Here is a 13,037-nt window from a genome sequence, read left to right as displayed (position 1 = left end):
CGCAGCGGGCCTGGCAGCAGCCGCTGGAAAGGAGTCTGAGCTCTCAGGCGTGCGGCTGGCTGAGGGGGCCCCTCGGGGATGGAGGTGCGGGAGCCCGCGTGGCTCATGCAGGGCCTGGGCCTGGGAGGCCTGTGCAGAGACGCTGGCCCGGCCCTGAGCCAACGTTCCCTCTGTGATCCGTGCCCTCAGGCGCCAGGTCACTGCCCATCGGGTCAGCGTGAGGCACTGTTGTCACCACCCAAGGCCCCCTCCTGATGCCCCCACCCACGGCCAGAGACTGGGATAAAACAAGACAGGCGGGACGTGCAGGGCAAGCGATTTATTGAAGCAAGACGTTGAAACCTCTACATTTTTCAGGGAAGGTCAGGGCATCCTTGAAGGCAGGGGCCCTCGTAGGTGAGGGTTGTGAAATCTATTTGTTGCACTTTTTCGCGACAGCCCCCTGAAACAGACACAGAGAGAAAGGGCCGTCAGTCCCGCTGCCCCTGGAGATGCCACGGGCACAGCGTGTGTTCACAACCAAGATGCGAAGCATTGCAACCAGCACAGGCCTGCGGGGCAGTGGGCGGACAGGGTGCAGGTGGGGATTCAATGGTCCCCGTGCAGGCCCAGCAGCAGACGCATCAGGGAAGAGCCATGGCCACAGGTGGACGCAGATGCCAAAGGACCCAGGAGTGGCCTCGGGTTTCTGATGGAGCCGGAGGGGCACGAGGGGGCCGAGAGCCCGGGACTTGCTTTCTCTGAGTCCCAGGTCCCGGGACAGGACTTTTCACTCCAGAGTGGACTCGGGAGGAGGGCCAGGCGGGAGGGGCCACGGGAGGATGTGCCTGCGGAGATCTGCAGCCCCAGCGGGGATGTGCAACCTGGTGGCCCACTGACATGTCCACACTGAGGCCCTGCCCTTGGGGACTCCTGCTTAAAGCCCGACCTGGTTCAGGGGCGGAGGAGCGGAGACACACCCCCTCCCCCCAATGTATGATTTCCTCAGAGAGACAGGGAGGCGGTCAGCTCCACCGGTGGCTCCAGATGACAGACTGGGAGGGGCCCTGCCTTCTGGCCTGATGGCTGAGGAGGGAGTGGGGCGAGGGGAAAGGGACTGGGCCTGGCTCTGCAAAGCTGCCAGAGCCCCGCCTGCCTCCCTCCTCACGGGGCGGGGCCAGCTCCCTGCCTCCCTCAGCACACCCCCACCCCATGGCAGTTCCCAGGGACAGTGCCTCCTGCCTCCAGTGAGGGACCTCGCCCTCCAGAACCCTCCCAGGCAGGGAGGCAGCAGGGTCTGGCCCTTCACCATCACCGCCTGGGCCCTGGCTGTCCCAACTCAGGACACGTGGAGAACCTGGAGCCCAGGGAGGGGCCTGCAGAGGCTGTTCTGCCTGAGGCTGGCCCAGCGGGTGTCGGGTCATCATCCACCCTTGGCCACGGGCCCCTCTCTCAGAGGTGAGCAGAGGGACCGGTGCCCCCCACCTGTGCCCCCAGAGCAGCACCCTCCTCCCTCCTGGCCATGCAGCTGAGCAGCAGCCTCTATGCACAAGGACAATGGAGTTACCACAACGTCGTAAATTTTGTGTCTGTCGCTAAAGGGCATCCGATTTACGCAATCCTTCACAGCCAATGAGGACTGGTAGGCGGGTTCAGGTGCCGGAAACGTCTTGAGGACGCGATAATAGAGCGGTTTAATGTCCAAGAGGAAGCTTCTCGCTTCGTTTTGAAGGGCTGGACAGGTTTTGGCATTTGCTGGAGGAGAAGAAAAAGAAACACATTGGATGTAGGAAAGTCTTTTCCCCACGGCTCCCTGACCTCAGACCTAGACAGGAACCCCAGGGGCTTATGGTCTCCTCCCATACTTGTGCCCCAGACAATGCATCTCCCCCAAGTCCTCACTGACACCGGGTCACAGAGCACACAGCGGGGCCCGGATGGAGCACAGGTGACCACCCCTGGTCAGTCTTCCCCTTTGTCAAGTACACCCAGGCCTTCCCAAGAGTCCCCTGCTTTGCCCCAGTCACTGTCCCTGGATTTCAAAGCCTCAGCTTTGCCCCTCAACAGAGCCACACCTGCCTTTGTCTGGCTACTGGGGGAGGGAGCTGTTAGCCTGCAGTCTTTCCAGGGAAGGGTAGGGTCAGGGCCTGGCAGAGGGCCGAGGAGGAGGCAGTAAATGCGGAGAGGAGGGAGGAACGCTACTAAGGGATGGAGGATGCCCTTGGAGGCTCAGTCTAACACTAGGATCATGTCATGGGAGGGAGAGGGCTCAGGCTTAACCGAGGAAGTCTGTGAGTGTCACACCTGACGCTGAGATCAGACCATGACTGGCTCTTTGGTCCCGCCCTAATGGACAGAACCTCCTGGGAGGGGGCGCAGGGACTGGGCTGACTTTCCACCCAGTGGGTTGTGCTGAGACCTGCAGGAACCACTTCTGGGTCTGGATTCTCCATCCCCACCCTCAGGCCTCTGCCAGCTCCTGCAGCTGGGACTGTGCCCACCAGGCCCCTCCCACCTGGGAGACAGCCGCTCTGCAGGGAGGTGGAGGGTCAGGTCACAGGTCAGGTGGGGAGAGAGGACCGGGTTCAGAAGTTCAGATGGAAGAGACTCAAAAGGACTTGGCTCAGCCCCGAGGGCGTGAGGACACGCCCAGCATTGCTGGCCACTGGCCACATTCACCTGGAAAAAGGGCAGTTGCGGCCCTAGCGCTCCCACTGGCTCTACACGTCCTGGCTGGGCCCCTGGAGGAGGAGTGGGCCTTTCGGGCCCCTGAGCGCCTCTGGGTCTCAGAGCCACGTGGACACTGGCCACTCTGAGCCTCAGGCGGCACTGCTCCTCTTGAACGGAGCCCTCTCCTGCTGGAACATTCTCTGAGTCTGAACCTAGGAGTCCAACAGCTTGGGCTCACCTGGCACCTAAGAGACCCTGGAGGAGACGTCGGTGAGACCAGGGCGGCCTCGGACCACCTCCTCTCCGCCATCGCCCCAGCTTCTCTCCTGGGCGCTGGGATCCAGGGAGGAGAGGCCTGGGGAGATGCAGCCTGTGTTCCAGGCCACAGTGATGCAGGGGCAAGACCATGACTCACGAGAAGGTGACTCTGTCCTCCTGTTTCTGTGATACAGACCAGGCGGGAGTGGGGCCTCCCACCAGACCGCCCACACTGGCCTGCGGGGGTTTCTGTAGAAGTTCCAGAGCCCCTGGATCGGACACCCCGAGTGCTGGGCTTTGGGGGCTGGTCCACAGGGCGCGGGAAAAGTTTGATTCTGACCCGTCCCCTCTCCCCATGTAAGTCACCTGGACCGGAGAAGGGCCCTTCCCGGCTGATGGTGTCTGAGTGGACGTGACACTCACCGTCAGAGCAGCAAAGGGCCAGAGTGACCAGCAGCAGAGACAGGGCCAGCTTCATGGTTCCTGCGGCTGAGCGTTCAGCTGAGCAAACAGTGAGCGCTGAGGAGCTGCACTGAGCAGCCTGGGGAGCCCAGGGCTATTTGTACCCAGTGAGCCTCACTGGTCCTGCCACAGGGGACGGGGCAGGTCACAAGGCCTGGCTTCCAGCCACCCTTCCTCACGGACGGCTGATGCCATCCATCAGCGTCACAGCCCGGGGACTTGGTCAGAGCGGGAGTTGCTGGCACCGGGCACGGCTCCCTCGGCACCGCCCGAGGCGGGAGGGTCACAGTGTGTGCCCCGTCGGTGGGGGGAGCCCCTGGGGTTCAGCTCCTTCAGTGCGGACAGGGTCCGCTTTGCTCTTCCCTCAGCCCAGGGCCTGGCACAGAGAAGAGGGTCAGCACATGTTCCTGCGGGAGATGCGTGGCCCTGAGTGAACGAGCTCTCAGTGGGGCTGGGCTGCACCCTCAGGGTAAAATGGTGCCCTCTGTGCCAGGGCTGCTCTGGGCAGTGGAGGGAGTAAGTCCGTGGTGTCCGCCTCCTCAGAGAAAACAGAGCCAAGAGGAGGACCACCCTCCCACTGCCACCTTCCTACTCGAGCGCCTGTGGAAAAGCCATGCTCACAACTTCAGATCCATCAACACTCAAGTGTCCTGGTGACGCTTTCACTTGTCGGTTCAGAGGAGGCCCCTGTGGTCATCGGGCTCCACAGGAGAAGCGCCCACAGGGCTGGTCCCCCACCTGGGCCGACCGTCGGCCGCTGCTCCATGGGGCACAGGGAGGCCGCACGACTCGGAGACAGGGTGTGGGAAGCAGGTGACAGGGCAGCGGGCTTGAGACCACGCAGCACAGACAGGATTCTGACAGGTGGCGGGCAGGGGGGACCTGTCACACGGAAGGGAGGGACATGGCACTGACTTTCTAGCTCAGCTGCTTGCATCTAGGTTTCTGACTCAATCCCAACCTCTCAGTGATGCCAACCTCGTTCCTCCACCTGCTCAGCCCTTTCTCCTCTTTCTCTGTTTGGAGAAGCTCACTGACCGACACCAGGTGCTGGCAGGGGTGCGGGGCAGCAGTAACGCGTCCCCATTGCTGGAGGGGTGCACGGGAGCTCGGCCACTCGGCAGGACAGCTGGGCAGTTCCGTGTCACCTACACGCCCTCTCACCACACCCGGCCCAGCACCTGAGACCCTGGGGTCCCGGCAGCACCGGGCCTGGTGCTGACCCGTGAGGCTCTGTGTGTCCGGAAGGAAGGGGGAGGTGGGACCTCTCTCCACTTTCTCTTTGTGTTCTAATCCCACCAGGGCCATGAGAAGCACCCAGCGGGCGCCTCTGTACCTGCTGGACGGGCATTCAGGCGGCAGCTGGTGTGGGACCTGCCCAGGAATTGAACTGGCAACCCATCGGCGCACAGAGTGACGCTCAACCACTGAGATGCCCCGGCCAGGCTCTCGCTACTTTCTGCTCAAGTTTTCTGTGAACTAAGAGCTGCTGTGAAATAAAGACTAGTAAACATAGAGGCTCTCAACTTGTTGAAAACATTCTCTTCCAACCAGGGGGAAAGCATATAAAAAGCCATCAATAAGTTGGTCGTAATCCTATAAAATATAGAGCTAATATGTGAATTGGTTGTCATGCCCTCACACCCTCATGCCCCGGAAGGGGGATCTGAGGCCAGACCGCAGGACCTGAGGCTGTGCTCCCAGCCATGCAGGGCTTGATGGGAGTGGGGCTGGCCGGCTCTGGGTCTCGCCCGATTTTGAGGTGGGTGTGGGTGATCGTGGACCTGTCTCTGGGTCCTGCGGCTCAACCCAGATTCTGACAGTAGGAGGATTTTCATATGCACTTTACCAATTTTCCTTCATTCCTGATACCTCTATTATAGAGAAAGGGCAAATAGCAATATTAAAATATTTCCTTTAATTAATTCTCTTTTAATCTGCATGAATTTCATGCACTGGACCACTAGTATGTAGATAATCAACCATCAGAGAAATCTAAGATAATTTAGTGAGAAAGATAGTTAGAATGGATGAAAGTTGATGCTGTAGATGAATTCAGGATCAGCCCAGGGACAGCAATCCTTCCTGCAAACCTGGCACTGTGGACCTAACAGAAACAGTGGCCCCTTGGCGACAGGAACTGTAGCAGCAACAAAAACACACTGACGTCCACACACTTGAAGCAGGCAAACCCTGAAGCATGAAATCACCAAGACTTCCTCAGAGACGGGACGGGGGATCTAAGATCACCACGCACACACCTTGCCCCTGAGGAACATTAGAGCATTTATTGCACAACTTATCCTCAGATTGTTGCAGTTTCAGTCCCGCCACCTCAGAGCCCTAACCGGCAGCTTCACACATTGTTGAGAATCTGGAGGCCGTTGGGGTCTCTCTTTCAAATGTGGGACGTTTCCCTCAGTGGGTTGTGAGCAAGAGCCCATCTTCAGGGCCAGACTCCCGGGGTTCAAGCTCAGCTCTGGAGCTTCCCGCCTGTGGGGTCCCCAGCAGGTGCTGACCCCTCTGCCTCGGTGTCCTCGTCTGGAAATAAGGGGACAGCACAGATGTGTGTTAGGACAAGTAGGTTCATCCAGGACAAATGCTGGGCGCAGTCCCTGCCAGCCAGTGTCAGCTGTTACAATTATGCACCAAAATGGAAAAATGTGAGTGACAGTCGAACAGAACAGACCGCCTCATCCCAAAGGCCAATATCAGGCGATCTCACCGACTCTGCCAGGGGAGTGTTGGTTTACCCTCAGGACTGATGGGCATCTGAATTTGGCTCTGGTTTTATTGGGATTTCTCTCTGGCACTACCAGCTGGTTACTTTTCAGTCACTTAATTGACTGTTTAATGGTCACATCTAAACGAGGCTTATTGTGACTTTATAATCCTTCACAGGGTATTGGAGTCAGGGAACAGGAGGGGGCGGGTCGGGACAGGGATAATGTCCCTGAGGCCCTCAGGGTCTCTGCACTCCCGTCCTCAGCAGGAGGCACTGGTCACACGCGTCCCTTGGATCCCAGGGCCCCTCCAGCGCTCAGGCTCTAAGTGGTCCCCAGGTGCCTGGTCATGGAGGCGCCTCAGACATCACTTCTGGGTCGTGATGTCCCCGTGGGCTTGTGCCGTCTACGTAGCCTCTGGAGACACCAGTGCCCATGGGCCCGTCCCCATCACACTCAGCCTGTTCCGTGTTCCACGACGGAGGCCCACACGTCATGTCAGACCTGCAGGCATTCACTCCACAGGTACAGCTCTCGTGCCAACGAGCAGCGTCAGTGTCGTGTGTGGAACTCTATGACAGGGGCCTCCCTGGCCTTGCTTTCAATGGAATTAAAGAAGGACTCTTAGCCGTGGCTGACAACTCATTAAAAGTAATTTTAATATACTTTTATTGATCTCAGAGAGGAAGCCTGAGGGAGAGGGAGAGAGAAATAGAACCGTCCATGATAAGACAGAATCATCGATCGGCTGCCTCCTGCACTTCCCCCACTGGGGATTGAGCCTACAACCTGGGCCTGTGCCCTGACCGGGAATCAAACCGTGACCTCGGGGTTCATAAGTCGATGCCCAACCGCTGGCCAGACTGAAATAATGTTGAGTGATAGATCCCAAGGCAGTTTAGATCCATACTCTTAAGGGTGCATGGAATTGAGTGACATGGCTCATGCTTTTCACATTCGAACAATCATGTGACAAGCATGTTTGCAGTTAGGCCCCTGAGGATGGAAGCCATGACTACAATGGCCTCTGTGTGACCAATAAATGATACCCGCCATGGATAGAGAACATGGAAACCAGCCCCCTTCAGCGCATTAGGAGACGCATTGATCAACAGCATTTCGCTTTGAGAAGAAGCATCAAAAACGGAAAGGTCCCTGATGGCGCCCAGATCAGCCACGTGCCCCACCTGACCAACTCCGCACGCCATGCTACTGCCTCTTCCCCTGCGCTTGTGCACTGAGCCCCGAGATCCAGGCCCCGAGGCTCCCGGGACATGTGTGAGCTGCTGCACAGGCCTCGCCCTCCCACAGAGCGCCTGCCCCAGCCTCCTGCACCCAGCGATGCTCTGGCTTCCTGCTCTGCGCTCTGAGCTGCAGAGGGGCCCACACCAGGGGCCGGGGGAGGGGCCTGGGCTTCAGAGGTTGTTTCCTTGCTCTGGTCTCCGTCTCTTGCCAGAACTCAGTCGCTCTGTGGGGCTCATTGTCCTCTGTCCTTCCCACAGGTCAGAAATGAAACAAAGGCGCCCGGCTGGCCTGGCTCAGCTGTTGAGCATGGACCTATGAACTGGGAGGACAGGGTTCCTGAGTTGCAGTCTCAATCCCTGCCCCCTCTACTCCCCCCCCCCCCCCCCCCCCAACCCCGGCCGCATTCCTCCTTTGCACAGAAATCTGCTCCCTCTACAGGAGTTTCCCCAGCGCATGCTCGGCCCTCACTCCCCTACAGTGAAGTCTCAGCAGGTGCCCCACCTGCTCTCCATCCACATGGAGACACTTCTAACCAGGTGTTGCCACTCTCTTTTCCCACCGCACTGGGGACTGTACCGCTTTGTTCTTCAATATCACGTTGTGAATTTGAAGACCACCTGGTGGTTTAGTGTTTAATATTTGGTGGGTTTTGTGGGGGGATTTCAAAGGAGGACGGGCAGGCATGAACCCCAGGTTCAGTGTGTGCTGTGGACTCAGCCCAGGTGATGTGGATTCCCCTGGGGCCGGGGGCTTTGACCTGTGGTGGCCGATGGAAGTGCGTTTATGGGCTGTTTCTAAGGAAACATACTCCCTCTAACTCTCCTTTGGACATTGTTTCTGTCCTGACAGCCTTGGTCTCCGACACTGGATGATAGTGACAGAGAGGAGAGGCCTTGGTAGCAGGGAGGTCGTTTCCGTGTCGCTTAAGGGGGACAGCGAGCCCGGCTCCCCGGGGCCAGGGTAGAACCTGTCTCTGCAGCCACCACTGAGGGGGCCCTGATGCCTTCCCGGGGCAGCAGGGAGGGGGCAGGGGAATGCTCAGCAACATCAGGATTTGGGGTGCGGGTCCCCCTTTCCACCTGGGGCTCATGTGGACTGAGTCAGCTGGAGAGAGGCAGTTAACGTGTCCGAGGGTCAGCACCTGGAGGCTATTCTGTCTTTACAAGAAAATAACAGGAATTAGAAGGACTCACACAGACTGAAAGTGAAGGGATGGAAAAATATCTTTCATGCAAATGGAAAGGAAAAGAAAGCTGGGGTAGCAATACTTATATCTGACAAAATACATCTCAAAGTGAAGGCCATAACCAGAGATAAGGAAGGCCACTTCATAATACTAAAGGGATCAATACAACAAGAAGATATAACCCTGGTAAACATATATGCACCCAATGCAGGAGCACCCACATACATAAGAAAACTTCTGGAAGATATCAGGGGAGAGATCGACAATAATACAATCATAGTAGGGGACTTTAATACACCACTGACATCACTGGATAAATCCGCTAGACAAACAATCAGCAAAGAAACAGCAATCCTAAACGACTCACTAAATCAGATGGACTTAATCGACATCTTCAGAACACTTCACCCCACAGCTGCGGAATATACATTCCTCTCAGGTGCTCATGGGACATATTCAAAAATAGACCACATATTGGGTCACAAGCAAAGTCTCCACAAATTCAAGAAGATTGAAATCATAAAAAGCATCTTCTCAGACCACGATGGCATAATGTTAGAAATAAACTACAATAAAAACAACCCAAAATACTCAAACACTTGGAAGCTGAATAGCATGTTATTAAATATTGATTGGGTAACCGATGACATCAAAGAAGAAATTAAAAACATCCTGGACACTAATGACAATGAAAACACAACAATCCAAAACCTCTGGGACACAATGAAAGCAGTCCTGAGAGGGAAGTTTATAGCTCTACAGACCTATCTCAAAAAACAAGAAAAAATGGTAGTTAATCATCTAACTCTACAACTCAAAGAATTAGAAAGAGAGCAACAAGAAAACCCCAGAGTGAGCAGAAGGAAGGAGATAATAAAGATTAGAGCAGAAATCAATGAAATAGAGACCAAAAAAACAATACAGAAAATCAATGAAACCAAGAGCTGGTTCTTTGAAAGGATAAACAAGATTGACAAACCCCTCGCCAGGCTCACCAAGAAGCAAAGAGAGAGGTCCCAAATAAACCAAATCAGAAATGATAGAGGCGAAATAACAACAGACCCCACAGAAATACAAATGATTGTTAAACAATACTACGGGCATCTCTACTCCAACAAACTAGACAACCTGGAGGAAATGGACAAATTCCTAGAAAAATACAACATTCCAAAACTCAATCAGGAAGAATCTAAAAACCTCAATAGGCCAATAACTATGGAAGAAATTGAAGCAGTCATCAGAAAGCTTCCAGCAAACAAAAGCCCAGGGCCAGACGGCTTCACAGGGGAGTTCTACCAAACATTCAAGGAAGAACTAAAACCTACCCTCCTCAGACTACTACAAAAAATTCAAGAGGAAGGAACACTTCCAAGCTCATTCTATGAAGCCAGCATCACCCTAATACCAAAACCAGGTAAAGACATCACAATGAAAGAGAATTACAGGCCAATATCCCTCATGAACATAGATGCCAAAATCCTCAACAAAATCTTAGCAAATCGGATCCAGCAGTACATCAGAAGGATCATACACCATGACCAAGTAGGATTTATCCCAGAGATGCAAGGATGGTACAACATCCGTAAATCAATAAATGTGATACATCACATAAACAAATTGAAAGAAAAAAACCACATGGTCATATCAATTGATGCAGAAAAAGCATTCGACAAAATCCAACACCCATTTTTGATAAAAACTCTCAGAAAGGTGGGAATAGAAGGATCATACCTCAACATAATAAAAGCCATATATGACAGGCCCACAGCCAACATCATACTCAATGTTCAAAAACTAACACCATTTCCCCTAAGAACAGGAACAAGACAGGGATGCCCACTTTCACCACTCCTGTTCAACATAGTACTGGAAGTATTAGCCATTGCAATTAGGCAAGAAGAAGAAATAAAAGGCATCCAAATTGGAAAAGAGGAAGTAAAACTGTCCTTATTTGCAGATGACATGATATTATACATACAAAACCCTAGAGACTCCATCAAAAAGCTACTAGACTTAATACATGAATTTGGCAATGTAGCAGGATACAAAATTAACCCCAAGAAATCTGAGGCATTTCTATACACCAATAGTGAACTTTCAGAAAGAGAGATTAGAAAAACAATCCCATTTACCATCGCACCAAAAAAATTAAGATACCTAGGAATAAACTTAACTAAAGAGGTTAAAGACCTCTACTCAGAAAACTACAGGACGTTGAAAAAAGAGATAGAGGAAGACATAAACAGATGGAAGAACATACCATGTTCTTGGATTGGTAGAATCAACATCATTAAAATGTCCATACTACCCAAAGCAATCTATAAATTCAACGCACTTCCCATTAAAATACCAATGGCCTTCTTCAAAGATCTAGAACGAACTCTCCAAAAATTCATCTGGAATAAAAAAAGACCCCGAATAGCTGCAACGATCCTGAGAAAGAACAAAGTAGGTGGGATCTCAATGCCAGATATCAAGCTGTATTACAAAGCCACTGTTCTCAAAACTGCCTGGTACTGGCACAAGAACAGACATATAGATCAATGGAATAGAATAGAGTCCAGAAATTAGCCCGAACCAATATGCTCAATTAATTTTTTTTTTTTCGCTTAAAGTATTACAAAGGGTATTACATAAGTGTCCTTTTTTCCCCCCCGCCCTTGACAAACCCCTACCCTCCCTTACCCCCCAGTGTCTTATGTCCATTAGTTATGCTTATATGCATGCATACAAGTCCTTCGGTTGATCTCTTACTCCCCTCCCTCCTGCCCCCCAACTCTCTCTGGCCTTCCCACTGCAGTTTGACAATCAGTTTGAGGCAGCTCTGCCTCTGTATCTATTATTGTTCAAAAGTTTGTAATGGTCTTTATTATCCATGAATGAGTGAGATCATGTGGTATTTTTCCTTCATTGACTGGCTTGTTTCACTTAGCATAATGCTCTCCAGTTCCATCCATGATGTTGCAAATGGTAGGAGTTCCTTCTTTTTAACAGCAGCATAGTATTCCATCGTGTAGATGTACCACAGCTTTCTAATCCATTCATCTACTGATGGGCACTTAGGCTGTTTCCAGATCTTAGCTATGGTGAATTGTGCTGCTATGAACATCTGGTTACATATATCCTTTCTGATAGGTGTTTCTGGTTTCTTGGGATATATTCCTAGTAGTGGGATCACAGGGTCAAATGGGAGTTCCATTTCCAATTTTTTGAGGAACCTCCATACTGCCTTCCATAGTGGCTGCACCAGTCTGCATTCCCACCAGCAGTGCACAAGTGTTCCTTTTTCTCCACATCCTCTCCAGCACTTGTCGTTTGTTGATTTGTTGATGATGGCCATTCTGACAGGTGTGAGATGGTACCTCATTGTTGTTTTGATTTGCATCTCTCGGATGATTAGTGACTTTGAGCATGTTTTCATATGTCTCTTGGCTTTCTGAATGTCCTCTTTTGAAAGGTGTCTATTTAGATCCTTTGCCCATTTTTTGATTGGATTGTTTATCTTCTTTTTGTTAAGTTGTATGAGTTCCCTATAAATTTTGGAGATTAAGCCCTTATCAGATATGACGTTGGCAAATATGTTTTCCCAAGAGGTGGGTTTTCTTGTTGTTTTGTTGATGGTTTCTTTTGCTGTGCAGAAGCTTTTTATTTTGATGTAGTCCCATTTGTTCAGTTTCTCTTTAGTTTCAACTGCCCTAGGAGCTGTGTCAGTGAAGAAATTGTTTTGGCATAAGTCTGAGATTTTGTTGCCTTTGTATTCTTCTAGAATTTTTATGGTTTCCTGTCGTACATTTAAGTCCTTTATCCATTTTGAGTTTATTCTTGTGTATGGTGTAAGTTGGTGGTCTAGTTTCATTTTCTTGCATATATCTGTCCAATTTTCCCAACACCATTTATTGAAGAGACTATCTTGGCTCCATTGTATGTTCATGCCTCCTTTGTCAAAAATTAATTGAGCATATTGGTTCGGGCTAATTTCTGGACTCTCTATTCTATTCCACTGGTCTATATGTCTGTTCTTGTGCCAGTACCAGGCAGTTTTGAGAACAGTGGCTTTGTAATACAGTTTGATATCTGGCATTGAGATCCCACCTACTTTGTTCTTTCTCAGGATCGTTGCAGCTATTCGGGGTCTTTTTTTATTCCAGATGAATTTTTGGAGAGTTCGTTCTAGATCTTTGAAGAAGGCCATTGGTATTTTAATGGGAAGTGCGTTGAATTTATAGATTGCTTTGGGTAGTATGGACATTTTAATGATGTTGATTCTACCAATCCAAGAACATGGTATGTTCTTCCATCTGTTTATGTCTTCCTCTATCTCTTTTTTCAACGTCCTGTAGTTTTCTGAGTAGAGGTCTTTAACCTCTTTAGTTAAGTTTATTCCTAGGTATCTTAATTTTTTTGGTGCGATGGTAAATGGGATTGTTTTTCTAATCTCTCTTTCTGAAAGTTCACTATTGGTGTATAGAAATGCCTCAGATTTCTTGGGGTTAATTTTGTATCCTGCTACATTG

General features: G+C 51.6%; 1 protein-coding gene across 1 annotated transcript; it reads right to left on the bottom strand.

The window, feature by feature from the left end:
- Positions 1 to 304: 304 nt before the first annotated feature.
- LOC139017777 (secretoglobin family 1D member 2-like) lies at positions 305 to 3,426 on the bottom strand. Its single transcript, XM_070426383.1, has 3 exons — positions 3,331 to 3,426; positions 1,547 to 1,734; positions 305 to 442 (listed from the first exon to the last, which is right to left on the bottom strand). Exons 1-3 carry the CDS (start codon positions 3,383 to 3,385, stop codon positions 413 to 415), a joined length of 273 nt encoding a protein of 90 aa, XP_070282484.1. The 5' UTR covers positions 3,386 to 3,426; the 3' UTR covers positions 305 to 412.
- Between the last annotated feature and the right edge of the window lie 9,611 nt (positions 3,427 to 13,037).

Source organism: Myotis yumanensis, unplaced genomic scaffold, assembly GCF_028538775.1.
Source record: "Myotis yumanensis isolate MYYU_CA2020_CCGP unplaced genomic scaffold, mMyoYum1.0.hap1 SCAF_10, whole genome shotgun sequence".
Taxonomy (NCBI): Eukaryota; Metazoa; Chordata; class Mammalia; order Chiroptera; family Vespertilionidae; genus Myotis; species Myotis yumanensis.
The sequence above is the reverse complement of the archived record's forward strand: the minus strand, read 5'-3'. Positions and strand labels throughout refer to the sequence as shown.